This window comes from Spodoptera frugiperda, chromosome 2, assembly GCF_023101765.2.
Source record: "Spodoptera frugiperda isolate SF20-4 chromosome 2, AGI-APGP_CSIRO_Sfru_2.0, whole genome shotgun sequence".
Taxonomy (NCBI): Eukaryota; Metazoa; Arthropoda; class Insecta; order Lepidoptera; family Noctuidae; genus Spodoptera; species Spodoptera frugiperda.
In genome coordinates, this window is record NC_064213.1 from 9,200,005 (window position 1) to 9,226,305 (window position 26,301).

General features: G+C 38.5%; 1 protein-coding gene and 1 long non-coding RNA gene across 4 annotated transcripts; both read left to right on the plus strand.

Moving 5' to 3' along the window:
• The first annotated feature begins 7,904 nt into the window (after positions 1 to 7,904).
• LOC126911603 (uncharacterized) lies at positions 7,905 to 11,410 on the plus strand. The gene is made up of 5 exons (XM_050699538.1): positions 7,905 to 7,962; positions 8,064 to 8,195; positions 8,385 to 9,827; positions 10,457 to 10,569; positions 11,372 to 11,410. Exons 1-5 carry the CDS (start codon positions 7,905 to 7,907, stop codon positions 11,408 to 11,410), a joined length of 1,785 nt encoding a protein of 594 aa, XP_050555495.1.
• Positions 11,411 to 14,619: 3,209 nt separating this feature from the next.
• On the plus strand, positions 14,620 to 24,325 carry LOC118269369 (uncharacterized). 3 transcript variants are annotated; one of them, XR_004783108.2, is made up of 6 exons: positions 14,632 to 14,700; positions 18,190 to 18,340; positions 20,941 to 21,123; positions 21,458 to 21,537; positions 23,141 to 23,394; positions 24,039 to 24,325. It is a non-coding gene; the product is annotated as an uncharacterized LOC118269369 (long non-coding RNA). The 3 variants fall into 3 exon arrangements; XR_004783109.2 differs by having other exon boundaries at positions 14,639 to 14,700; positions 18,193 to 18,340; XR_007706540.1 differs by lacking the exon at positions 18,190 to 18,340 and having other exon boundaries at positions 14,620 to 14,700.
• The last annotated feature ends 1,976 nt before the right edge of the window (positions 24,326 to 26,301 follow it).

Below are 26,301 nucleotides of genomic sequence, written 5' to 3' on the forward strand. Positions count from 1 at the left end.
ACACCTTTTATCACCGAAGGGGTAGGCAGAAGTGCTCATTACGACACGTGATGCCGCTATACAATGTACACCTACTTTTCACCATTTATGTTATAAGTCCCATGTAATAGGGGGTGAGTCTATTGCCATATACTGGACACAATTCCAGACTCCGTGCTACTACTTAAATTTTTTCGAAAAACCGAAAAAAGCCCAGTAATACTTCCCCCGACCCGGTAATCGAACCCGAGACCCTTTGTTCGGCAGTCCCACTTGCGACTACTTGACCAACGAGGCAGTTTATTACGACAAAGAACTAAAATTAAGTACCAGTTAACAACCTTTTTTTTTTTTTTTTTTTTTGAGGGGGAAAATCATCCAATGACTTCTCCCGCCTTGGGTGAGGCGGGAGGGAGTGTCAGACTCTTACTGACTAAAAACCACCCCGTTCCTTCTCCTGCTTTGAGCCGGAGCCCCGGTAACCTTTTACGTTGTCCGCAGCTCCGGATCAGGCATCAGCCCAACTGGGCCCCATCTGTGGTGGTCTGGCTCTTTGAGGCGCGCGCGGAACGCGACGCGCCGTACGCACGGGTCTGGTTGTGGTCGGGCGGCGAGCTACCCTTACTCGCCGTCCGCAGACCCGCACTTACGGTGGCCGGAGATCGTCACGCGATCCCCGACGCCCGGAGTGTCTTCTGCGGCGGCTGGGGCGTGAGGAGGATCGTTCCCTCACGCGCTCCGCCTCCTCCTTAGCTAGCATGACTGCTTCGCAGAAGGAGGAGACGGCGTCCCATTCCCCCTCGCTCCGCACCATGGCCTGAACCAAAGCCGGACGCGAGAGGTCACCGTCGCTGATCACATCCCTGAGGACACGGCGGTGCTCAGCCCATGCAGGGCACACCGCTACTGTATGCTCCACCGTGTCCTCCGGGTGATCCACGCAATGCCGACACCCGGGCGTTTCCTCCCGCCGAATCCGAAACAGGTACCTACCGAAACTTCCGTGTCCGGTAAGCACCTGCGTCAGGCGGTAGGTGAGGACGCCGTGACGCCTCTCTAGCCACTCCTCAAAGAGGGGACTTACCGCTGCTATAACAGCGAGCCCAGCCCTCGGTTGCGACAGTCGTTGCTTCCATTCCGCCATGAGATCCCGCCGGAGCTCATCCCGCCACGCACTGATCTGACGCGGCAGCGGAGTTTCGCCCCGGCGATGCGCCTCCGCACGTAACCTATATACGTCCGCGAGCACTTTCGCCTCCAGATCCCACGGCGGTAATCCGGCAAGGAGGTTAGCCGCCTCCCCGGAGATCGTGCGGTACCCACGGATCATCCGAATGGCCATGACCCTCTGGGATGAAACCAGCGCGCGAGCTGGTCGTCGCCTTAAATTTGGTGCCCACACCGGGGCCCCATAGAGGGCCATGGACCGCACAATCCCCGCGTACAACCTCCGGCAGGAGGCGTTTGGTCCCCCGAGGTTGGGTAGGAGCCGCTTTAGAGCAGCCCCCGTTCGTTCCAACTTGGGAGCCAAACGTCGGAAATGTTCCTCGAATTTCCACCGACTGTCGAGGACGAGTCCCAGGTACTTCATCGTCACCTCGATGCCGATGGAAACCCCTCCTGCCATGATCTGGAACCCACCCGGAGGTGGCGCATTCCCGCGGCCATAAAAACACATGGCCTCGGACTTATGAAGTGCCACCTCGAGTCCCAGCTGCCGGATCCTTGCAACGACTATCGCAACCGCTCTCGTCATCAAGTCGGCCGCCACCTGGTGCGACCTCCCGTGTGCTAGTACTAGCGTATCGTCAGCGTAGCAAACCACGCTGACGCCGCTCGGGAGGTCGGTGCGCAGCACCCAGTCGTAGCCTATGTTCCACAGGAGCGGTCCCAGGACCGATCCCTGTGGAACACCGCGCGACATCTCTCGCCGGTTCCACTCACCTCGGTGACCGGGGTAGATGACGGATCTGTCCGTCAGATAAGCCTCGACTATACGACGGAGATAGGTAGGCACCCGATGATACCGTAGTGCCTCCAAAATGCAGCTCCAGGGCAGAGAGTTGAAGGCGTTGGCGATGTCCAAAGACACCGCCACGACGACCTTACCCCTGGACACTGCAGACCCCGTCGTAAGGTCCCTCACGCGCATGATGGCGTCCACCGTGGAGCGCCCTCTGCGGAAGCCGAACTGGCCGTCCGCGAGGTCCGGCCCTGTTCCCGTCAGGTGCGCGACGAGGCGGTTTGAAATTATTCTTTCAAACAGTTTTCCCACCTCGTCGAGTAGCACGATGGGCCGGACCAGTTAACAACCTAATGATATAAAAAGTAACAATACAATATAACATTTATTTTACAACAAATACAAAATAAAATGTATAATTATCAGATGCTAGAGAAATATCGGATGACAAACATATTGTTTACATTATAATTATTTATATTTTAGTTTCTTATTCGCTGTGTTTACAGTTTTTAAGGAATGAAACTAAAACATTTACATTCAACCGTTATTGAAAATTTCTGTCTTTATTCTAAAACTTGATACAACAGAATTTAACATACAAATGTGATAATTAGTATTAATAGAAGTTGACAATGACGGTCATTGTATTTAAATGCTACTATAAATATCTAGATGAAAGTCTGCATATACTGTGAAATGTCGTTGACGCCTCAGATATTTTATAACAATCAATAATAATAATATGCTTTTGAAGAATTTGCTTCTACTGAGAACACCAGCGGAGGATGCCAGAGTTTCTATGAAATCTGATCCCACTTCCAATAGCTATGTGAGTTTCATCATTGGATAGGGAATTTTGAGCTGTATAAAAGTTACTATGGTGCCAAGTTCCAAATCTTAGTTAACCTTATACCTTAATTATTCTTACCTCTTCGTTCAGATATAAGTTTATAAACTGACATGGTCACTATCACTAACACTATTATTAGAACTCGAAACGGGATATTTACCATGTTTTTCTATTTTAATGAGTTTCCAATATTTCAGTACTGTTGCAAGCGCCATGATCACGGATGGACTGGAGTATATGAGGGTGGACGTGGTGGATAAACAAATAAAATATTTAGGACTTAATTCATATCATGTATAGCAATATGATGAAATGTCACGTGCCTTAACTAGGTTCGAAACCTGTACATTAGGCAAATAAAAATGCTTAGCATAGAATAATAAGGTCTAAAATTAACAATTGTATAATCATTCTTACATTACATTATTTGATTACTCAAATTATACCTATATACAGAAATGTATACCTAACTAGCAAACTCGGCGAACTCCGTTTCGCCACAATTTTTTTTTCCTGATTTTTCTTTGCTATAAACCTCACGGAGTCCGAGACCTTTCCAACGAATGCAAAACCGTGTAAATCGGTTCGTGCGTTCCGGAGTTATAGCGTCAGGAAGGAAAACCTGACTTATTTTTATATAATAGATTAATTACCTACAATTACATGTTTGCAATTTTATTTACATACAGTCGGCAAATATTGGCTACTTTTAATATGGCTCTCTGTGCTCGTTCCAAAGATAGCATAGAGGTTTTATGTACACCACCCCATGAGGTAATACATAGGTGAGAATGAACTAACATAGTGCCATGTACATTTGAGTTATTAGTTTAGTATCGGCAATTTTTCGTAACATTTTAAAAACAAACATAAGTTTACGTATTCTAGATACCAAGCTTTATGTATTAATTTGAAAATAGTATTTCACCAGTAAACCACTTTATTTAACACCACATTCCAGTAAACAGTCATCAGATAGTATCAACATCTGCAGAATACTACGTCGGAATATTTGAATAACTCCTAACGGTACCTGAAAAAGAAAAAAAAACATTATCAATTAGTATGAAGGTAGTATTTATGTGGTACTCAAGACTCAATACTCAATTCTTTATTGCATTCCACAATGTAGGCTTAGGTGGTAAACAATTGGTAGGTAACAATACGACACCAGCAATTTATACTACGCTAACTCGAAATTTGGAAAAAACTTTTTTTATGCCAAGTTGCTTAAAATGTGTGTTTACATACGTCATAAAAAAATTGAGAAGAAATATGCAAAAATAAGAAAGAACAAATCTTATAAAACGCTAACTAAAGGTACTTTTTGAAATCACTCGATTTATATAACGCCAACTATTATTAGCGGAGTGTGCGCGCGGATCACTTTGGTCAAAGTCCGTGCAACACTGCACTAACTCATAGTTAGCGTAGTTTAGTGCGTTCGTGTGTATACTTGTTCGTTTGTAAAATGAACGACTTAGCGACTTTTACATAGTAAATACTTATGTGTTAACGTATTAATTAGTTTATTAATGGTACGTTGACTATTCTTTTTGTAAGTAAGTACATGTTCTTTATAAAATATTGAAATATGCATCAGATGATTGATCATGCACTACGACGTCCCGTACTACACTACGCTAACATAAGTTAGACGTGTATAAAATGTATTTTTTTTGATGAATTACGTTTATATACGGCTAACTTGCGCTAAAACAAAAAATAGAAATAATTAAGGAAATATAAATATGAGATATTACAATGAATAAATTAAATATTAAGCATACCAAATTTCAAAAAAATATCTTAATTAATGTAAAAGTTATCACGTTTTTCCCTTTAAACGCCTCTACTGTAAAGTACGCTTTTTGAGTTAGCGTAGTATAAATTGCTGGTGTCGAATAGTGGACCCTGTCGGGCACAGCAAAAGATAATAAAAACATATAAAGAGAGGACTTTATATTTAAATAACTTATATTGCTGGTATTGCTGATGTTGCAAGTATTATAATTATCACTAGCCGGAAGACATCCCCTGTTGAACAAAGGCATCCCCTTTAATCCTTATACTTTATTAGACAACTCGTCAAAACTCACCCACTACTTAAGTGGGTGTGTTTCTGACCTTGATTCTGACGATATCGTCGTTTCACCCAGTGGAAAGTACACGCTTCGTATTCCGGTGTATTTTCTACAAGAATATAGTTTATAGTACTTACCATCTCTAAAATAAGTTTCATATGCGCAGCTGGTATAGGCCGGTAACTACCGGTATAAAAAATTGTATAATTTCTATTCTGGATTGTTGATGCTGAACTACTACTGATGTAGTAGCAATGCCAACACTGTAATCAATTTAAAAATGAGAAAGTATAAAAGCTAGCTATCTAACTCAAACAACAAACAAAAATATTTGTATAAAGGTTTAAAAGCAAAAATCAAAAACTTGTTATAGGTTTTACCTTCATTGTATTACTTCTTAAAACAAAATATATACGCAAATTAAAGTGTTTCTTTATGAGGTCAAATCGAATAAATAAACCAACATGAAACACAATATACTTTCGCGATATACATATCAACAAAAGTTCCAAATTTTAAAGAGAACACAATCCACATCACAGTTCTTCTTTTTTATAGGAAAATAATCACAATATTTTCAATAAATATATTTTTACAAAATTGACATTTCATATTTTTGTTTCTTTTATTTAATTCATATTTAATTGTCATTAAGCAAAAAGTATTTACTTACATGCCAGTATTAAATTGTTTATTTATTACCAAATAGTATACGTATGTATTTGTGTAAAAAAAAAAGGAAAAAAAGGAATTATTTTGTAGAAATTGTAATACAGTACTGGATTAATGTGTTTAGTAATTTTAATATTTTCAAAAAAAAAAAAATTATGATTAAATGTTAAAGTATTTTTGAACTGTGTGGCCACAGAAAATATTCATTTTGACAGCATTTATTTACGGAGAGGGGTTTTAGCGTAGACAGAGAAGAGGTATAGACCACGGCATAGCGTGGCCACATGAGATAACACTACTGATAGGCGAGTGTTGCCCACCATAGAAAAAATAATCCCTCCATTTCGCACTTAAAGTCGAATAAATGTAATAGGTTCCTTGTCTATTCTGTTTACATTACTTATTTATTTACTATGACAAAAGTCAATGTCAAGTCAAATGTTCTTAGTTTAGTACCTTTATTAAATAATAGATGACACTGTGCCGTGACGTCATTTTCTACATGGCGATGTTAAGAGTCTCCGTCAATATATGACCTGAGCAGTGTTTTATGCAATAAATTGTCTTACTCTGGACACGATTGTTTTATTTCTCACGAGATATTTTTGGGACGTGAACAAGTGGTCCTTCGGAGCCGGGTGAAGGACTGGTGTGCATCGTCTTCCTGTGGTCGTAGGGTTGCATGGTCAACCTGCCGCGAGTGGCGCGAGTGTAACGTCAGCGCGGGCAGCATCGGCGGATCGTATAAGTTTGGCGCTTACGCGTATATGTACAAGTGGTACACAGCGGTCGGCGGTGGTTCCTGTTGGCGTGCGCGGCAGCTGCGGTGCGGGAGGAGGAGTACCCCGCATATCATTGCGACGAGCTACGTAAAAGTGAGTGACAGTGAAGTGATGTGATACGAGGACAAACTGTGAGTACTTTATAATATCAAAGTGACTAAATTAATACATTGAGACTTAACCATAACAGGCAAATTTAGAACTTATTAACTTAGAAAATTTTACTTAACAATTTGGACTTAGAATAATTTCGATAAAAAGTGAACCACGGGGAACCTATGCCCGATTTTGCAGCGAAGTGTAATAAGTTCAAAGACTTGTGATTTTTTACGTGTTGACTACGGACTTAGCATAACTTTCCAGAACAGTTTGTGTAAAGTACTTTGTTTATTTATATCAACATGGAAGCGTTGAGTAATTTACAATTTAATCTAGAGTCTACTATCAGTAAAGCAAGGTCTAATTTTAAGAAATCACCTAAGGAGCGACTAACCAGTTCTTATATAGAAACTAGACTAGAAAATTTAGAAGCTAACTGGTCAGCCTTTTTTGAAACTCATATGAAAATTGTGTCATCTGTTAAGTCTATTGATTATGAAAAATCTGAATATAACATAAAAAACACTTATGAGACTACGGAAGAATTATTTACTGAGTATAAAACAGAGTTGAAGGAAGCATTGAAAAAAATGTTTGTTCGGATAGTTCAGCTAAAGTGCTTGAATCTTCTGCGAAAGGTTCTAAAGAGATATGTTCTGTGAAATTGCCTAAGATTGAATTGCCCATGTTCACGGGAAGTTATTCTGAATGGATTAGTTTTAGAGATTTATTTAAATCCTTAATACACGATAACAGTGCACTTGACGACGTTCAAAAATTGCATTATTTGAAATCACATTTGTCTGGAGAGGCTGAAGGTCTTTTACGGCACATCCCTATTACTAGTAGTAATTATGCAACCTGTTGGAGTAAATTAGAGAATCGCTATAATAATAAAAAATATTTAGCTAATTGTATAATTAAACGTTTTATGAGTCAAAAATATATTGTAACAGAATCTTCTAGTGCTATTAAGGAATTATTAGATACTTCTAATGAATGTTTACATGCTTTGGAAAATTTAGGCATAATGGTTGAGCATTGGGATGTTATAGTTATTTACGTATTGAGTTTAAAACTAGACACTGAGTCACGTAAACAATGGGAAATGAAAATTAGTGATTGTTCAGATGAATTGCCTACAATGAATCAGTTCAAATCTTTCCTTGAACAAAGATTTCGGTCTTTGGAATTTTTAGATAACAATGGTCAAGGTCGTCAGTTCAATCGTAATGTGCCAGTCAAGTCACTTCATGTATCGACTATATTGTGTATATTTTGTCAGGATAACCACAAGCTTGCTAATTGTAAAAAGTTCGCCGGTTTCGATATTGATAAGCGTCGTAATTTTGTCCAAACAAACGGTTTATGTTATAATTGTCTAGGGGCAAATCACTCCGTATATGCATGCCGCCAGTCCACTAGATGTCATATATGTAAAAAGAAGCATCATAGTCTTCTTCATCTCAAAAATGTCTCCAAATCAGGTGGTGATAGTAACAAACCTGATCAAGTTGCAGAAAGCAGTGTGTCTGCTGTTGCCACTTCAAACCAGAGTAATTCCACTAATATTGTAAGTTGTTTTGCTAATAGTCATAGCCAAATATTATTGGCTACTGCGCTGATTGCAGCGGAATCAAAGAGCGGTACTGCTATAGTATTAAGATCTCTGTTAGACCAGGGATCTCAGGCTTCCTTTGTGACGGAGTCCGCAGTCCAGCTCTTGGGTCTCAAAAGAGTTCCAACTAAAGGTTCAATTTCAGGTATAGGTTGTGATCAAGACCAATCAACAATTTCATTAAATTCGATGGTTCTCATTAAGGTAAAATCACGCGTTGACCCTAGTTTTATTATTACGGTTAAGGCTTATGTTTTAAAGAAATTGACGACTATTTTACCGGAAAGGAAAGTTATGGCAAACGTTTTGACTACAATCTCGTCTTTGACTTTAGCAGATCCTGCGTTCGATACTCCGAACAAGATTGATTTGCTTTTAGGTGCTGAAGTTTATGGCCAGATTTTGTTAGAAGGTTTAATCAGAGGTTCACCTGGTCAACTCATCGCACAAAATACAAGACTAGGATGGATCTTGTCTGGTCAAGTAGGTGAAATCAATCAAAGCGAGACATGCCACAATACAGTCGTCACATTGCATTCTACTCTCACAGATGAGAATACACTCCTCAAACAATTCTGGGAACTAGAAGCTGAACCCAAAGGCGTTAACGACAAGGTCTACTTGACCCCAGAAGAACAAAGGTGTGAAGAGATATTTAAGGGCACGACCAAACGAGATGAATCTGGTCGCTATATTGTGCATATGCCCTTCAGGTCAAGCGATCCTGCTTGTAAATATGGTGGATCAAAAGACATTGCTCTTAAACGCTTTTTAACTTTAGAAAAGCGATTTCTGAGGAATCCAGAGTTCAAGGCTCAGTATTCAGCTGTTATCAATGAATATATAGCTCTTAATCATATGGATATAGCACAAGATAGGGATAAAGAAGGTTGTGTGTACCTACCTCATCATGCCGTCATCCGTAATGAAAAAAGTACAACAAAGGTGCGCATCGTGTTTGATGCATCATGTGTAGGTAGCAACGGGGTATCTCTTAATCACGATTTAATGGTGGGTCCTCCTCTACAACCTGAACTTCGTCATATTATCATGCGGTGGCGTTGTGAACCTATCTGTCTGGTCGCGGACATCGTCAAGATGTATCGACAGATTAGGGTGTACAATGATCACACAGATTTTCAGCGCATATTGTGGCGTGAGAATCCAGATGACGAAATTCAGGTGTTACGTCATTTGCGAGTAACGTTCGGAACATCATCGGCGCCTTACCTGGCGGTAAGATCATTGCAGCAGTTAGCTCAGGACGAAGGCGCTGAATTTCCTTTAGCAAAGAACCGCGTTCTTTCAGACTTCTACATAGATGACCTTATGACGGGCTGTCAAACCATAGAAGAAGGTGTAGAGATATACAAGCAGATATCGGAGCTACTTAAACGTGGAGGGTTTCAGCTCCAAAAGTGGGCTAGTAATAACAAAGAATTATATAGATTAATTGAAGACGGTCAACAAATACCACAAACACAAGGGAACATGGAACTAAAAACGGATGCAATTTCAAAAATATTAGGTTTAACGTGGGACAAAGACAATGACGAGTTCGTTTATACTATTCAGCTTAATGAGCTAGATTTGCCAGTTACGAAGCGTAAGGTTATTTCGGACATAGCGCGACTATTCGATCCCCTCGGATGGTTAGCACCGATAATCATCACTGCGAAGGTGTTCATTCAACGAATATGGATGACCGGGATCGAATGGGACGCAGAACTACCTGCACCATTGCTAAAAGAGTGGCTTGACTTTCGGAAGAACCTTTGTAACCTTGTTAAGTTTCGTCTGCCTCGTTGGATCAACACTAGCAAAGAGAACAGGGTTCTAGAATTCCGGAGGATACGGTGGAGCATACGGTGGCGGTGTGCCCTGCATGGGCTGAGCACCGCCGTGTCCTCAGGGATGTGGTCGGCGACGGCGACCTCTCGCGTCCGGCATTGGTTCAGACCATGGTGCGGAGCGAGGGGGACTGGGATGCCGTCTCCTCCTTCTGCGAAGCAGTCATGCTAGCTAAGGAGGAGGCGGGGCGCGTGAGAGAACGAACCTCTTCACGCCCCAGCCGTCGCGAGAGACACTCCGGGCGTCGGGGATCGCGAAACGATCTCCGGCCACCGTAAGTGCGGGTCTGCGGACGGTGAGCAAGGGTAGCTCGCCGCCCGACCAGAACCAGACCCGGGCCCAATAGGGCTGATGCTTAATCCGGAGCTGCGGACTACCTAGCGGGTTTACCGGGGCTCCGGCTTGACAAGCAGGAGAAGGAACGGGGTGGTTTTTAGTCAGTAAGAGTCTGACACTCCCTCTCGCTTTGCCCTGGCGAGAGAAGTCATTGGATGATTTTCCCCCTGAAAAAAAAAAAAAAAAAAAAAAGGGTTCTAGAATTGCATGGCTTTTCAGACACATCCAATGTAGCATACGCCGCGGTGGTATACGTTCGCATCATTGATAGAGAAGGACAAATTCATACAACCTTGGTGACTTCAAAAACCAGGGTTGCTCCTGTTAAGCAGGTATCAATCCCTCGTTTAGAGCTCTGTGGAGCTGTCTTACTAGCAAAACTTCTTCAAGAAGTCGCTTCAACTCTAGAAGTTCCCAAACAGCACTTATATGCGTGGACAGACTCCTCCGTCGTATTGGCGTGGTTAAGCAGCCACCCTAGTCGGTGGAAAACGTTCATCGCGAATCGTGTTTCCGAAATACTTACCATTATGGATAGAAGTCAGTGGTCACATGTGTTGTCGTCGGAAAATCCAGCAGATTGCGCATCTCGGGGAGTTAGCCCTTCTGAATGTAGCGACCTGCAACTCTGGAAAAGAGGTCCGGTATGGTTACAGAATGAAAAAATAGACTATAATAGAGGAAATATACAAGAAACTACGTTAGAAGAAAGAAAGATTAAAAGAAAATGTCATGCAACTGCAGTAGAATTTGATGACAGTCTATTAACTAGATTTTCTAAGTTCAGTAGGTTAATAAGAGTAATAGCTTATTGTAGAAGGTTTCTACGAATGAAAGAATCAGAACGTAATAAAATTAAAATAACTACTTGGCTAACTACAAAGGAATTAAATGAAGCTGTACTTACCTGTATCAAACTCTGTCAACTCCAGTCCTTTAGTGATGAAATAGAATCTGTGAAAAAGAACCGTAAATTAAATAAGGGAAGTAGACTTACCTCGTTGAGTCCTTTTCTTGACGATGACGGGATCTTAAGAGTTGGCGGCCGCTTGCACCGGGCTTCGATTGATGAGAATATGAAGCATCCCATTTTAATTCCTCACAAATCACACTTTACCAATCTTTTGATTGCAGAGGCTCACGAGAGAACTTTGCATGGCGGGCCGCAATTGATGTTGAATTACTTAAGATCCAAATACTGGATAATCAATGCAAAGACTCTCGTTAGGCAACATGTTCATAAGTGTGTAATCTGTATTCGACATTCCACACAAACACATCAACAAATGATGGGTCAGTTACCGAAGGCCAGGGTGTCTGTTCAGAAACCTTTCCAATGCAGTGGTGTGGATTACGCAGGTCCAATCAGCATCCGAAGCTCTAAAGGTCGTGGTCATCACTCTACTTAGGGTTATATATGTTTATTTGTCTGCAAGTCCACTCGAGCCATTCACCTCGAGGTTGTCAGCGACATGACTTCTCAGAGTTTTCTTGCGTCTTTCAAGCGTTTTGTAGCCAGACGTGGCCGAGTATTGGACCTGTGGAGTGATAACGGGACCACAGTTGTTGGTAGTGCAAAAGAATTGCGACAACTATTCAATGCTGAAAGGTCTGTGGTAGCTTCCGAGATAGCGGATTTCCTTTCTATGAATGGTACGACATGGCATTTCATACCTCCCCATGCTCCAAACTTTGGAGGATTGTGGGAGGCGGGTGTCAAGTCCACGAAGCACCATTTAAAGAGAATTATAGGCACCAGCACATTGACATTTGAAGAAATGACAACTGTGCTGGCTCAAATTGAGGCCTGCCTAAACTCGAGACCTATCTCTCAGCTTTCTAATAATCCAGAGGATTCGTGTCCATTGACGCCTGGACATTTTCTCGTGGGTGAACCTCTGATAACTGTACCTGATGTTAATTATGAAAATTCATCTGTTAGTAATCTGAAGCGGTGGCAACTTACCCAAAAAATGCTTCAAAATTTCTGGCGTAGATGGTCGCTAGAGTATTTAACTCAATTGCAGCACCGATATAAATGGACAGATTGTAAGCCTGAACCTGAGATTGGAGACGTAGTTCTGGTGAAGGAGGATGGTCTTCCACCCGCTAGATGGCTATACGGTATCATTACAAATAAACATCCAGGTTTGGACAATATTACTCGCGTGGTAACAATACGGTGTAAAAATAATGAGATTAAAAGGCCTATATCTAAATTAATTATCTTACCTGTCAATACTTAGTTATTGTTTATCACTTTATTGATGAAATTTATATATTATTACATAAAGCATGAACTTGTATTGTAGATATAAGGCCCTAGATTTAGATTGTAATAGGTAGTCAAAAAAGAATTAATTTAAGTTAATATTGTCATGTTTTGGTTGATGGACAGAGCCGTCCATGGTGGGCGGAATGTCTATTCTGTTTACATTACTTATTTATTTACTATGACAAAAGTCAATGTCAAGTCAAATGTTCTTAGTTTAGTACCTTTATTAAATAATAGATGACACTGTGCCGTGACGTCATTTTCTACATGGCGATGTTAAGAGTCTCCGTCAATATATGACCTGAGCAGTGTTTTATGCAATAAATTGTCTTACTCTGGACACGATTGTTTTATTTCTCACGAGATATTTTTGGGACGTGAACATTCCTTTTGACTAAAAAAATTGCATTTGACATACCTACTTCTTTTTGGTCAAAATATACATTGTCGGGATAAGAGATATTACATGCGAATCGATAGGGCATAACAATGCAAACATAAAATGCTCTTTGGTATATTGTCGAAACCTGAACACCTAGTTTCAGAGTAATTAAGGTTTCCATGTAAAAAATGCTGATAATCAAGCCTTCATAACTCGGAAGTTATACGTATACATTTCGACAATTTACCAAAGAGTATTTCGTCGTGTTTATATTTGTATGACCTGTCGATTAGTATAAGTTTTGTCTCTAGTCGCGGCAATGTATTTTTAGGGTTCCGTATCTCAAAAGGAAAAAAAACGGAACCCTTATAGGATCACTTTGTTGTCCGTCTGTCTGTCAAGACCCTTTTTCTCAGGAACGCGTGGAGGTATGAAGCTGAAATTTATATCAATTACTCAGGTCTACTGTCCCTTGAAGCTGTGAAAAAATCAAACTTCTAAGCCAGCGCAATCAAAAGATACAGCCGTTTATGCCGCAAATTTTCGACACATGCAAGGGAATCAAAACCTACAGGGTGCTTCCCGTGAACTCAGATTCTTGAAATTTGGTACGAACGTATACGTACCTCTTCTCTGTCTACGGGTTTTAGATAGAGCTGACGGTACGATTTTCTTATCTGTGCTCAGTACTGTGACGGCCCAACTAGGAATTATTGTGCAAGAGGGACTGGATCAACTCCGTTTGCCGTTTGCTATAATAAACATAGTGTAAATTAATTCGAAAGTAAGTGACTTGGCCAAATGAGAAAATCCTGAAACACTAATGATTTAATGAACTAATCAAATTAAGTTGCCCACATCATAAAATGTGACAATTTCATGAGTTAACAAATCAACGATAAGGCCACCACATTAGTCCGGTCAAATTAGACATTTGACTCACGACAAATTCACAGCTACACACTGCTAGCTGAAAATTAATTGATACATTTAAAAAAAACACACTTAATTTTCACAATCAATTCTTAAAAACTAATTATGATATCTCATTCAAACCAATTTTCGTTGAAAGTTTCCATTAAAATCTACAGCATATATATTTTTTTAGTTTTCTTACTCACTTATTTTAAAAGTTAGAGAGTTTTTCCCCTTTCCACTTTGGAAGTGTCTATCTTTCAAACGATTGATTTTGACGAAAAATGGTTTTAGGAACCATGACGTATTTTTTAATGTCCTATCCATAGACAACCATCAAGGATAGGTTAGACGAAAAAAATTTTTTTGAAGATATGCAGTGATCGCGCGCTCTCCGCCCTATATCTCGTAAACGGTTCACCGTATAAAAAAAAGGTTTACACAAAAGTTGTAGAGAATTTTGTATTCTACAATATTGGTATTAAATGCAAATACCAAAAACCCATAGGAAATGAGATATTTCCAAAAAAGCGCCAAAAAACGATTTTTGGGACCTTTGGACCTTAAAATTTAATAGTTGCTTACACCCTACCATATGTAGGTTTTGAGACAAGTTTTAGGGTGTCAATATACAAGTATATACAAAATTACAGCTGGGTATCTCGAATTCCGAGGTGAATTCCTAAATTGACTGGACTATTAACTATTAAACTAAAAAGAATGAAATAAAATAAATATACGTTTAAGAAAACCAATTTCAAAAACCATAAACTAAAAACCAAAAGATATTATATTGTCAGTTTGTCATATTGACGTTCTGTCACCCAGACAAGTTACTTATCAGCTTATAGACGTTTTTATATAAATAAATAATAAATATTCCATAATGTGGTGAGTGAAATAATATTTATTTTATTGTTTGCTTTGTAAGTGGTCGTTAATTAAACACGTGATGTTATGAAGAAGAAGTGGGGGAGTCACAGCTCACAAAACCCGCCGCGAAATAAGACTCATTTACAAATAGGTACATACAGGACAACCCTTTATTATACAGGTAGAGAATTATCTTTTCTGTGGGCCCTGTCTGTGGTGTGGTGGTCTGACTTAAAAACCAAATGTCTTGTTCTACCATAAAATCTGACTATAGCCCACAATTCAAGGTCAATATAGCGAGATTGAACTAACAAGGCGTTTTAAGTGTGGGAGCCATGCTTCACAAAAGACCGACGTGAAACTTCGCTTGCGTTGTGTGAGTGAGGTAACCGGAGGCCCTATTACCCCCCTTCCCAATCTTCCCAATCCCCGATTCCCCCACAACCCCTAAATTCCTAACACCCAAAAGGCTGGCAACGCACGTTTGTTATTGATTGCTTACCATCAGGTGATCCGTCTGCTCGTTTTCCGGCCTATTCCATAAAAAAAAACAATCTGGATTTAAATAAGGGTCAGAGCCCATTCGTCCCCTAAAATTCGTCCCCCAGCATAAAAGTTGTAGATTCGGCCCCTATATAGGTGCCCATTGGTCTCCTGGTAGGGGACCAATTAATATTTTAATTAAAAATATTATTTTTAAGGTACCCATTCGTCCCCTCTAATATATATACAATATAAGTTAAAGATTCGGCACCAATTCAGGTGCCTATTGGTACCCTGAGATAAAATTAGCTATATTTTACACAAGAAACGGTTAACATATTACACTTGTGAACAGTTTATTAACGGAATTAATTTAATAAATCATAACAGATCATTAAAAAAAGAGCTATGATGAATGATAATCCGTCATGATAATAATATATAACCTGTCGATAGGCTTTTTTTTTTTGAGGTGTGAAAATCATCCAATGACTTCTCCCGCCTTGGGCGAGGCGAGAGGGAGTGTCAGACTCTTACTGACTTAAAACCACCCCGTTCCTTCTCCTGCTTTTCAAACCGGAGTCCCGGTAAAATCGGTAGGTAGTCCGCAGCGTTTCTGCGCGATTGTATCAGGACTACCAAGCTGCAGTATACACATATACATGTACTTATATTACAAGAATGAATAAAAATAAATCAGTCAATAAATCAATCAATCAATCAATCAGGGGACGAATGGGCCCCTCAAAACTTGCAGGGGACGAGTAGGCACAGGGTGCGAATCTTAGGGGACGAATGGGCTCTGACCCTTAAATAACATATTGAGTCATTTGAAAGCCTTTGTATAAAATTGAAAAATATAAGATTTATCATAAAATTGTTTGTTGTAATATTGCCGATCACTTTAATTATTATTATTATATTGTAGTTTCTTTACGGAAATAACTAACGAATCGTGGCTAAGCTACGTAGCATACTCTTTTTTAAACATTCAACATCAGTTCCATCGTTTTAAATTATTGTATCAGCGTGAGCATATAGCACTTTTTGGGGCACCCAAAGTTGCATTTGGTAGGTACGCTAATGAATAAAGACAAAAAAAAATCTTGTTGTTCATTGTTGTATCAATTTGGTTTAATATAAATATAAAATACTAGCAAACCCCGGCGAACTCCGTTTCGCAACCAGATGGGCTTTTCTCTTGATTTTTTTCTGTTTTTTTTGCTATAAACCTCACGGAGCCCTCGACCTTTCCAACGAATGCAAAACCGTGGAAATCAGTTCATGCATTTTAAAGTTATAGCGTCAGGAAGGAAAACCTGACTTATTTTTATATAATAGATTACCAAAAATTAAAAAAAAAACTATAGTACGCACAATCTAAAAAGTCAACTCTGACAATTATCATGTAGTGAGAGGTAAATACATATAATAAAATCGGTTACTGCTTATAACCGATTCCTATCGAGTCAAAATAATTAGAGTTTGTAATCACTGGAATAAAAAATATATTTCAAGAACTGCCGAAATAGCGTGAGAGTGCGTAGAGTATTGATGAATCAAGACAAAAAGGTTTTTGCAAGATTCAAACCATTATACACAATATCAAAGATCAATCGTATATTAAATTACATATGTACATTAAAAATATATTATTCGATTTTGATATTCTATCATTCAATATTTCATATAGGAATACTTAATTTTGATTACTTCTAGTATACAACATCTATTAAATCAACTGATTTTTAAGAATATTAATTACGATAGATAGATACGACATGATAACGGACAACTGATACGTAACGTCACTATGGTAACCAACCGTAATAAATCGTTTAAAATTATTAATTCATTAATAGTATAATAAACCGTAATAAATTTATTATTTAACTAGCTGACCCGGCAAATTTCGTACCGCCTCAAACCTGTTTTTCTCATTTTTTATACCCGCCTTGAACATCCACAAACAATTTACGGCCAAATCAGTCCAGCCGTTCCCGAGTTTTAGCAAGACTCACGAACAGCAATTGATTTTTATATATCGAGACTAGCGGACCCGACGGACGTTGTCCTGTCTACACGTCTTTAATTTGAAAATTTGTCGGATCCAATGTAAAACATTCCAAAATCAACAACTACTAATAAATTAAAAATTAATTAAAAAAACATTGTCCAGCGGACAAAATTGTGAATCTAAACCATTCTCAGATCCCCTTGAACACACACAAAAAATTTCATCAAAATCAGTCCAATCGTTTAAGAGAAGTTCAGTGACATACACACAATTACAGAAGAATTATATATGTAAAGATAGAGAGTTTTGTAAAGCCTATAAGGGTGCTAATTAGTCAACATGGCCCTTTTGTCATTTCAAACTTTTAGTAATATGGCGCGGGGAGTCCCAGTGCCCGTCGGGCTGCCAACCCGATGCCACCTCTAGATGGCTGAGGCAGTGAAGGCCTTCACATCCAGCCTGTGCCTATCCAGCCGGACTACCACAGCAAGCACCGATGCAGTGTCTTCCTTTTTCTGTGAACTTCATTGTCAAGTCTGCAAGTGCTCCCTCCTTGAACTTCATTATGTAGTTTTTAGATGTGGTAGTCTAATTTAAATTAAATATTAATTGCAAGACACTTTTTCGTGACCTCCTCGTACAAAGCGCAAAAAGTATACTTGTATTATGAAATATCAAAATGGAATCATATATTTTTTGGTTTAATTTAATATACGATCGATTTTTAATGTTCTCTATGATGATGTGGACTTTTCAAACCCCTCTTGGTTGTCTTGTTGTCAGTGATTCGTCAATGCACTACGCAGTCTCATGCTATCCCGGAAGTTCTTGAGATATTATAATATTTTCTTATCCAGTGATTACAACCTGTAATAATTTTTAATCGGTATGATTTAAGAATTCGTCATAAACAGCAACCGATCTTATTAGCGTCATCGTAACAGTCAGAGTTGACTTCTTAAATTGTGCGGTTTTTTGATACGTACCCATAAAGTTTTTTGTTTCAGTAGCTGCATATTGCACGTGTGTTGTATATATAAACTGATATGCCTTCCATTGTTTCTGTTGTTTTGGTTTATGATATACATGTTTGGTTGGATTGAATTTCCTAGGTACGAGTTTAATTGGCACGCGAACAGGTGGCAGCATTAATACGAGGTGAGATGTCGGTTAATACGAGTTATACTTTTCACCACTTTAATAGATCGCCGAGTAGGCACCAACGCTACTGTAGTGTTGATATTGATTGTGTCCCGTCCTTGTTTGGCTTCCGGGTGGGGCGTTTCACGATTTCGGAGATGTTCTTCGTACTAGCGACTAGACTAGATTAGACTTAACTATTACTAGACTCAGCGACCCTACAGTCAAACCATTACAACGGTTTTGTGGGGCTTACTCGCGCACTCAGAGTCATTTAATGGTTACTTAACCCAGTCCTTAGCAATTGTTTTCCATACAAAATCGTTACTAAGGAATAGTTTAAGTAAGCATTAAATGACCTTGAGTGTGGCAGTTAGTATATTAAAATGTAATCTGTGTGGAAATGGAATAAATAAATAAATAAATAGCACAAAGTTTAAAATTGTGTACCGGGTCCAATTCTTGAATCTTTTATTTATTTATTTTACACTTTATGTACATTCATACAGAGGTGGACTTAATGCCAATTTGGCATTCTCTACCAGTCAACCTTGGGATGATGCAGAGAGACAATAGTAGGTGTAACAGCAGGCATGTGTTGAAATATTAAAAGATAAATCATTTATACTTATATTGATACTTATCCCAATACAATAAATATTAGAATTTATACTTACAAATATATACATACATACATACATAAATACATGAACTATATATGTGTTGAGTCTGTCAGCCTCTTCCATAGATGCTCACGAACCTTAAATTTGAAGGACAGTCGACTGGTCGCCGTCCTGACATCCGTAGGCAGCGCATTCCACAGCAAAATTGATTGAATGAAGAAAGAAGAGTGAAGGAAGTCAGTTCGATGAGTTGGAGAAGAAGATTATTAGTGGAGCGGAGATACTTGCTGTGGTTTGCGCTTATATACTGGAAATAAGAGGTTAGATATGTGGGAGAATTGGGGGAGTTTATAAGGGAGAATAGAGTGGTTAACGCCTGTTATTCCCTGCGCTGGCGTATGGGCAACCACTTTAGTTGCAATCGAAATGCAGAGACATGGTCGTATTTACGCAGATTAAAGACGAATCGAATGCAGTTATTCAGAAGGCGGTCGAGTTTGTTGAGTAGGTCTGCATTCAGGTCGTAAAAACACACATCAGCATAATCAAATATGGGGAATACCAAGGACTGGACAAGCATTATCTTAGCGGAGGACGGAAGAAAGTTCCTTAAGCGATACAGAGACCGCAGCGTTCCAGTAACCCGTTGGCATATACTGGTGACGTGAACACCCCAGGTTAAGTTGCTATCAACGTGCAAGCCAAGGTTATTCACATCACTGCTGAACGGAATGATTGCACCGTTGAACAGAACCGGCGGTATAGCTGCAACGTCAACTCTGCTCAGGGTACGAGAGCCTCCCACCACGATTGCCTGACATTTATTCGGGTTTACAGCTATTCCATATTTCACAGACCAGTTGTGTATAGCTGCCAGGACCGCGTTCACTCTCACGATCGCCTCAGGCAATCTTTTCTTGACTCTTTGTTTGATTGCTAGACTTATCTATTCGGGTCGATCTCCAGAAGCATTTTATTTTCGTGTTGGGCTTAATAAACCCGTTTTAAACAGAAAAAAGTTTACAAAATATTGTTTTATACAGGATGTCCCTAAAGTCGCGGTCCATGTGGTACCAGATGATCGGCAAGGTTCCAACTGCTATAAAAAAAAATCTAAGTTATACAGTAATTAAATTACAATGACTAATGTGTTGTTATTTAAGACATAAGCCACTGAAATTTAAAAACTGTAGAACTTCGATTTTTCTTTTATATTTTATTGATAACAGAACCCTGTCGATCAGCTGGTGCCTCTTGGACATCGACTTCAGGGACACCCTGTATACAGTTTGAACAACGTACAAGGTACGTGGTATTATGATTAAGTTTATTTTAAATACCTTTTTTTATGAAACATGCAGGTAATCATGCCGGTAATTACCTGATGGTAAGCAATCGCCGCCGCCCATGGACACTTGAAACATCAGAGGCTTTACAAGTGCGTTACCGGCTTTTTGGGAGTTAGGAATTTAAGGGTTATTGTTCGGGAATATGCCATAAAAAAGGAGAAAATTCTTGTGTTATGCAACGTTATATCCGTTTACGTCGTGTATTAAAAGTAGTATACAATGTGATAGGGGCGAGACTTCTAACCCGTTAAGGCTGAGTTCTACACCTAATTTTATGGACAAAAGTTGGGGGTCGAAGTGGTTGAATCCCCTCCCCCTAAAAGTTATGGCTATTTTAATATTTTTTTTTACTTTTTTTGATATAAAAGGTTGTATGCGTCGTAGAAACAAAAAAAAAAACGACAAACGGTACCTAATAACCTTGGCTAACTAATTCATTACTTTTTTCATATGTTTGATAATGTTTTGGTGAGAAAAAAAATCATTTGTGAATTATTTTTACCGAAAAAATCACTATTTTTCAATATTTTCAATTAGGGGTTCAACCCCCCATATTATTATTTTTGTCGATAAAATTAGATGTAGTACTCAGCCTTAACGGGTTAGAAGTCCCACGCCTATCACATTGTATATTTTTTTGTTACAGCTACTTTCCGACCTTATGTATATGTAAGATAATATGCGGCACTATCTTTTTGGTTATCTGCGTGGCATGTTGCATGTTGGTTGTGACTTATAAAAACAATTAGTACACAATTTATGTCAGTTGGTTATATCATAAAACCGTCTACCGAAAATGAAGTCCCGGATACAACGTCAAGTTCTTAAGGTATTATACATATCCTATTGTATATACAGGTGTCCTTGAAAGGATGTCCTTGATCAAACCGTATATGGGAGGTCATTCTTTAACTTATTTTATCTGAAGATGTTAGTCAAATTCTTAATGGTCCAAAGTTATGCCAATTTTACCTGTTCAGTGATTTCCTGTTATGCTCAAAGAACCTTTTTTAAGTCTTAGTACTACCTACCTACTGTGATTTTGTAAATGTTACCAAAAACCATTTTACGACATTACTATACTATATATAAATATCCTATTAATTTAGTGATAGATTTAGTATATTTATATAAGTATTTTCAGTAATTTTTTTTTTTTTTAGAAGGCTAAATGTGGAACCACTTCAAATAATATTGAAACTGCTGCGACTCCCGTCATCTAAGAAGCAAAAATAAAATAAAGGTATATAATGATAGACATTTTAACTAACTAGGAATTATGTATGTAAGATTTTAACAGTCGTAAGACACGAGGCAGTATACGGATTTAATTTTTTTGAGAGTGAAAATCATCCCTTGATTCAGGCAAGAGGGAGACAGTGTCAGACTATTACTGACTAAAAACCATACCGTTCCTACTCCTGCTCTTCGAGTTGGAGCCTCGGCAACCTGTTAAGTCTTCCACGGCTCCACACCGGGCATCGCCTTATTATTCCCCAACTGTGGTGGTCTCTAAGGAGGTGCGCTTGGGTCTGATTCTGGTCGGGCACGTACTCACGGTGGTCGGAAATCATCTCGGGATTCCCGACGCCCAGACGTCGTGTCTCGCGCGACAGCTGGGGCGTGAGGAAGTTCGTTCCCTCACGTGTCCCGCCTTATCCTTAGCTAGCATGACTAGACGTCATTGGATGATTTCCCTCACAAAAAAAAGCTAGCATGACTGCTTCATAGCAGTAGGAATCCGTGTTCCCCTCGTCCCGCACTATGGCCTGAACTATTTTGTGTCTCTTCTTTCTCTCTTTAATTTATGTCTTCGACAATTATAGGGCAAATTTTAGGGCCGATGACGACGTCTTAAGGTGCTCCCACACAGCAGTTTTATAACGTTAGAGACTGACTTAACATTTGTGTTTAAACAAATTATAACAGTAGTTGTAGAGTATGTTACACGCTATTGCAAATGTTATATTGTTACACAATGTTGTATAACGTTGTATAACTGCTGTGTGGGAGCACCTTTACGTCGATGAAAACATCCTTCTTACCCATCACAATGCTATCAGTTATGTTACAATACTCTTTAGTCATTCGATATGACAAAATAAAAGCTAAAGTTGTCTGTCATATTGACGTTCTGTCCCTGTGTCCCTGATAAATAGAAATAATTATATAATAATAATTCCACTATGTGGTAAGCGAAGTACTTAATTTTCCTATGTTTACTTCCTGAAGCAATAAATAAATTTATTATTTAATATTAATACATTGTAGTTTAAGAGACGATGTTTTTACCGTTTGACTTGTAAATATTATGCTATAAAATATGAAATTGTAGTCATCCACATTTTTTTTAATATTGACGTAGAATACATGGTTTATTGGTGATAGCGTGTCCTGTGATATCAATTCTAGACCTCACGTGCTTAAAAGAAAAGAAAAAATAATTATTATGATAATCGGCTTACTCACGTAACGTTTTGGCGATGAACTCGACTAGTTTCAAGCTCATATTCATGAGCAGCATTTCAGAATTGAGTAAGTCGATAACATAATAATTATTATTAATTTAGTATGTCTCACGAAAGTTACAATAAAATTGTAGAAAAGGAAAAGTTAATAATAGTACAATACCGATATTTCCACATTCACTCTCAGGTCCCTGTTTAGACTCAAACCTATTTACTTTGCACTTGAATTGCTTAGTTATGGGTTTCTTATTGCTGTATGCCAATTATTTGTTATTATTATTCAATTTGGCTTAATTTAATATCAATTTTAAAATTTGATAGTAAAAGGTGAAATGCGTGGGCGTGGGCGCATTATTTTATTTTTATTCTTTGTTTCAGTTGCTTCCTAGTTAAATGCGTGTGTTTTTTTGCCTTAATAGGCTGTCCCCTGACTATGGTTGTTCTCGTGTTTGTATATATCGCCTATTTGCTGGAAGATTGGCACTGAAGATTACTGCATAGCTAAGAGGAGAGATATCATATTACAATGAATATATTTCAAACCAGCTTACGCGTCTAAACTGCATGGGTAATGCAGTTTATGAGTAGGAGTTCCGTTTTGACTTGAAACTAGCTTTTCCCAGTCATTTCACGTGAGTAAACCGTTGTTTTTAATTGCTATTTATTTGTCTGCTGTAGAATAAACTTTGACGCCCCTATTGAATAAAATATCAATGGCAGAGATGGTCAAATAATTTTGTTTTTTTTTGCACTTTCATAATTGTCTACCACAAACTCGTAAAAATGGTCTGCCATTATTATTTTCCGATAATAATAATAAACTATTTTCAATTTACCATATGGTAGACTATTTTCAATGGTCAAATAAATATAAACTTCACCAAAAATTACTATCTGCCTTACCTGAACACTCGCCACGGCTCACTCTGGGCTTACTCACTCTCCATATGTATTGTATAGGTATAGGGGTCTTAACACAAAAACCTGGGTCTGGTCAAATCCATTCAGGTAGCTTTTCTCTAGCTCTTAACACATTGAACGCCGCGCCGTGGTGGTCACCGGTGACCGACGTTAGCGGAGGATTTTCAACAGTGTTCTATTGGCAGTCAAAGACTTATGCTACATTGTATGGCGGATATGAGCTACTTAATATACGATTCAGCCATCAAACCATTCTAAGAAATCAACATTTGGCAGCTACTCGCACACTCTATGGCAATAGGTAAATGTATGAACACTTAGTTAGTCTTACAATTTACTGATCTTTTTGTTTCAGGCTTGCTGCTGCTCATTCTAAGCCAAAAGTGTATTTAGATAATAATAAATGTGGATTGTGGACCTTAAAGACAAAGTAACGTAAAAGCATAATATACCTATCGTATAAGCTTGTCTTAAAAATAACGAACACGGCAAATAAATATTGAATTGTATTTTTATGTTTAATCTTATCGCTAAGTCGAATTTTCTTTTTTTAACACCTTAATACAAATGGTCATAAGTGGCTATCCATTGTACAATGTGCACCTCTGCCTACATCTTCGGGGATAAAAGGCATGACGATACGATAATTAGAAGTTGCAATATAATAGATATTAATATTATAACTACTTGTTTTATTTTGTAGGTACCGTATTATGGGTATGTTAATCGCATAACTTTTTATTATTTGACATGACAACGCATTTTTAAAAGATCGATAAAAGAAAATGGTGATTTGATAAGGTGTGTAAATTATGGCAAACCCAAACCTCCTATGTACACTGGAGCCACATAGTCCAGCAGTGAAGTTTGTCGGTTGTCATGATCAGGTTATGTTGTAAGTCCCAATTATCCAATTATACAAAGCACATTCTATTTTTTTAACCAGAAGTTACATCAAGTAAAGAAGCAGAAAATCCATGATAGCGGTATCGCGTCACACGCATAGTTGCATCCATGTTTCATCAGCTATATAGACAACAGTGAAGACACGATAAGCAAATTATTCGGGAGGGCTGATGAGAGCGAGCATAGGACAGGGCGATTGTGAGGGCTCTTTTGGGCGAGGATTGTTCCTTGGAACAAAATATATTATTATACAACTGGAGGTAATGTGTGTGCGGAAAGCCTCGATATGAACATAATTGCTATATTACATACAATTAGCATTAATACTAACACATTAACTCCTTGACTTCTGTATATATATTAGACTATATATTGATTAGATTAACTGTAGGAAAAATGTATGACAAGAACACGAACCAAGAGTCTGTGGAGCACTAATATGAATAGAATTTAAAAAAATAGTAATTATAATTACAAATATCCATTGAATACCTAAACAATCTATCCAACTTACAAACATTTTAAGTGACCCAGATATAGACCCCGAGGCCATCCCAGCTAAGCCAATTCGACTTTGAAACAGATAGTATAGTGAACTAATAGCCAGTACGTAAATCTTGATAAAAGTCATATAAAACAGCCGTTTTATGCTGTCACGTACATACATCATGGCATTCCGCAAAAAGTAATGTAATATGCCTCAGTATTCGCTATAAAATGTTGAAGGACGCTGCTCCAAACGGCCTAATAAAATAGGCAGAGTGTATTATTTTGTGTAATCGATACTCGATGCACAAACACTACACGAATACCTAAATGAGTTGCCTGGGTCGTGTGCCGTCTGGTGTCCGCTTCTCTTGCACGAATGTAGCACTCCTTATAATAATCCCGCCAAAGTATTAACGTTTTACTTACATAACTTTCCGCAATCGTTTCCAGGCCAAAATTAGCCAAATTGTTTCGCTACCACAAGATGTACGCGTTTTTTTATGGAATAGTTGGCAAACGAGCAGACGAGTCACCTAATGGTAACATCTGCAACACTAGGTTTGTAAATTTATCAATTAGTTGCATTAGAATTAAATAAGAATCTGGGCCAAGATCCTTGTAACAAATCAATTAAACTTTAGCCTGTATTTAAATATTTTGAATTTGAATATAGCTGGAGCCCTAAAATTGTCTGAAGTAATTACGAAATCCAAAATTAGCGAAGTTCGTTCTCAAGCGAAGTTTAAGAAATCTCCGAGAAAATTAAATTGGCAATTTTATAACAATTTTTTAATCGCGTTGAGAATTAAATTTTTAACTGTTTCCCTGACGTTTCCGTTTATTTTGTCTATTGCCTTTGTCTTCTTATTTTAGTAGATTTATCACCTTTTTTAAAAAAAAAAAATATCACCTAGCTTGAAGATTCGGTTTACAGTTTGGAAATTAATGCATTTTTAACAGCGTTCAATAAAAGACAGTTCTCAGATTGACCTACATATGTATGTATTATGATTGTCCGCGACTATCGCATGACTGATTGACTCAATTTTGATGCGATTTTTATTTTTTGTTATTTACACTTAGAAGCAGGTTTAAGTTTAACGTTCTAACGTAGATTTATTAGACATTATTTATGTGTGTATTTTTATTTCCGTCTACTATCGCCAATACTAAGCTGATAGATACGGTTTTATATGACTGTCTCAAATACAAAGTAACATACT

Excerpts from the sequence above, each read along its gene's own strand:
- LOC126911603 (XM_050699538.1), top strand. The coding sequence starts at position 7,905 with ATGTCTCCAAATCAGGTGGTGATAGTAACAAACCTGATCAAGTTGCAG. Across the intron at positions 9,828-10,456 it reads TGACTTTCGGAAGAACCTTT|ACACATCCAATGTAGCATAC; the intron begins GTAACCTTGTTA and ends ATGGCTTTTCAG. Across the intron at positions 10,570-11,371 it reads GGGTTGCTCCTGTTAAGCAG|AGGCTCACGAGAGAACTTTG; the intron begins GTATCAATCCCT and ends TTTTGATTGCAG.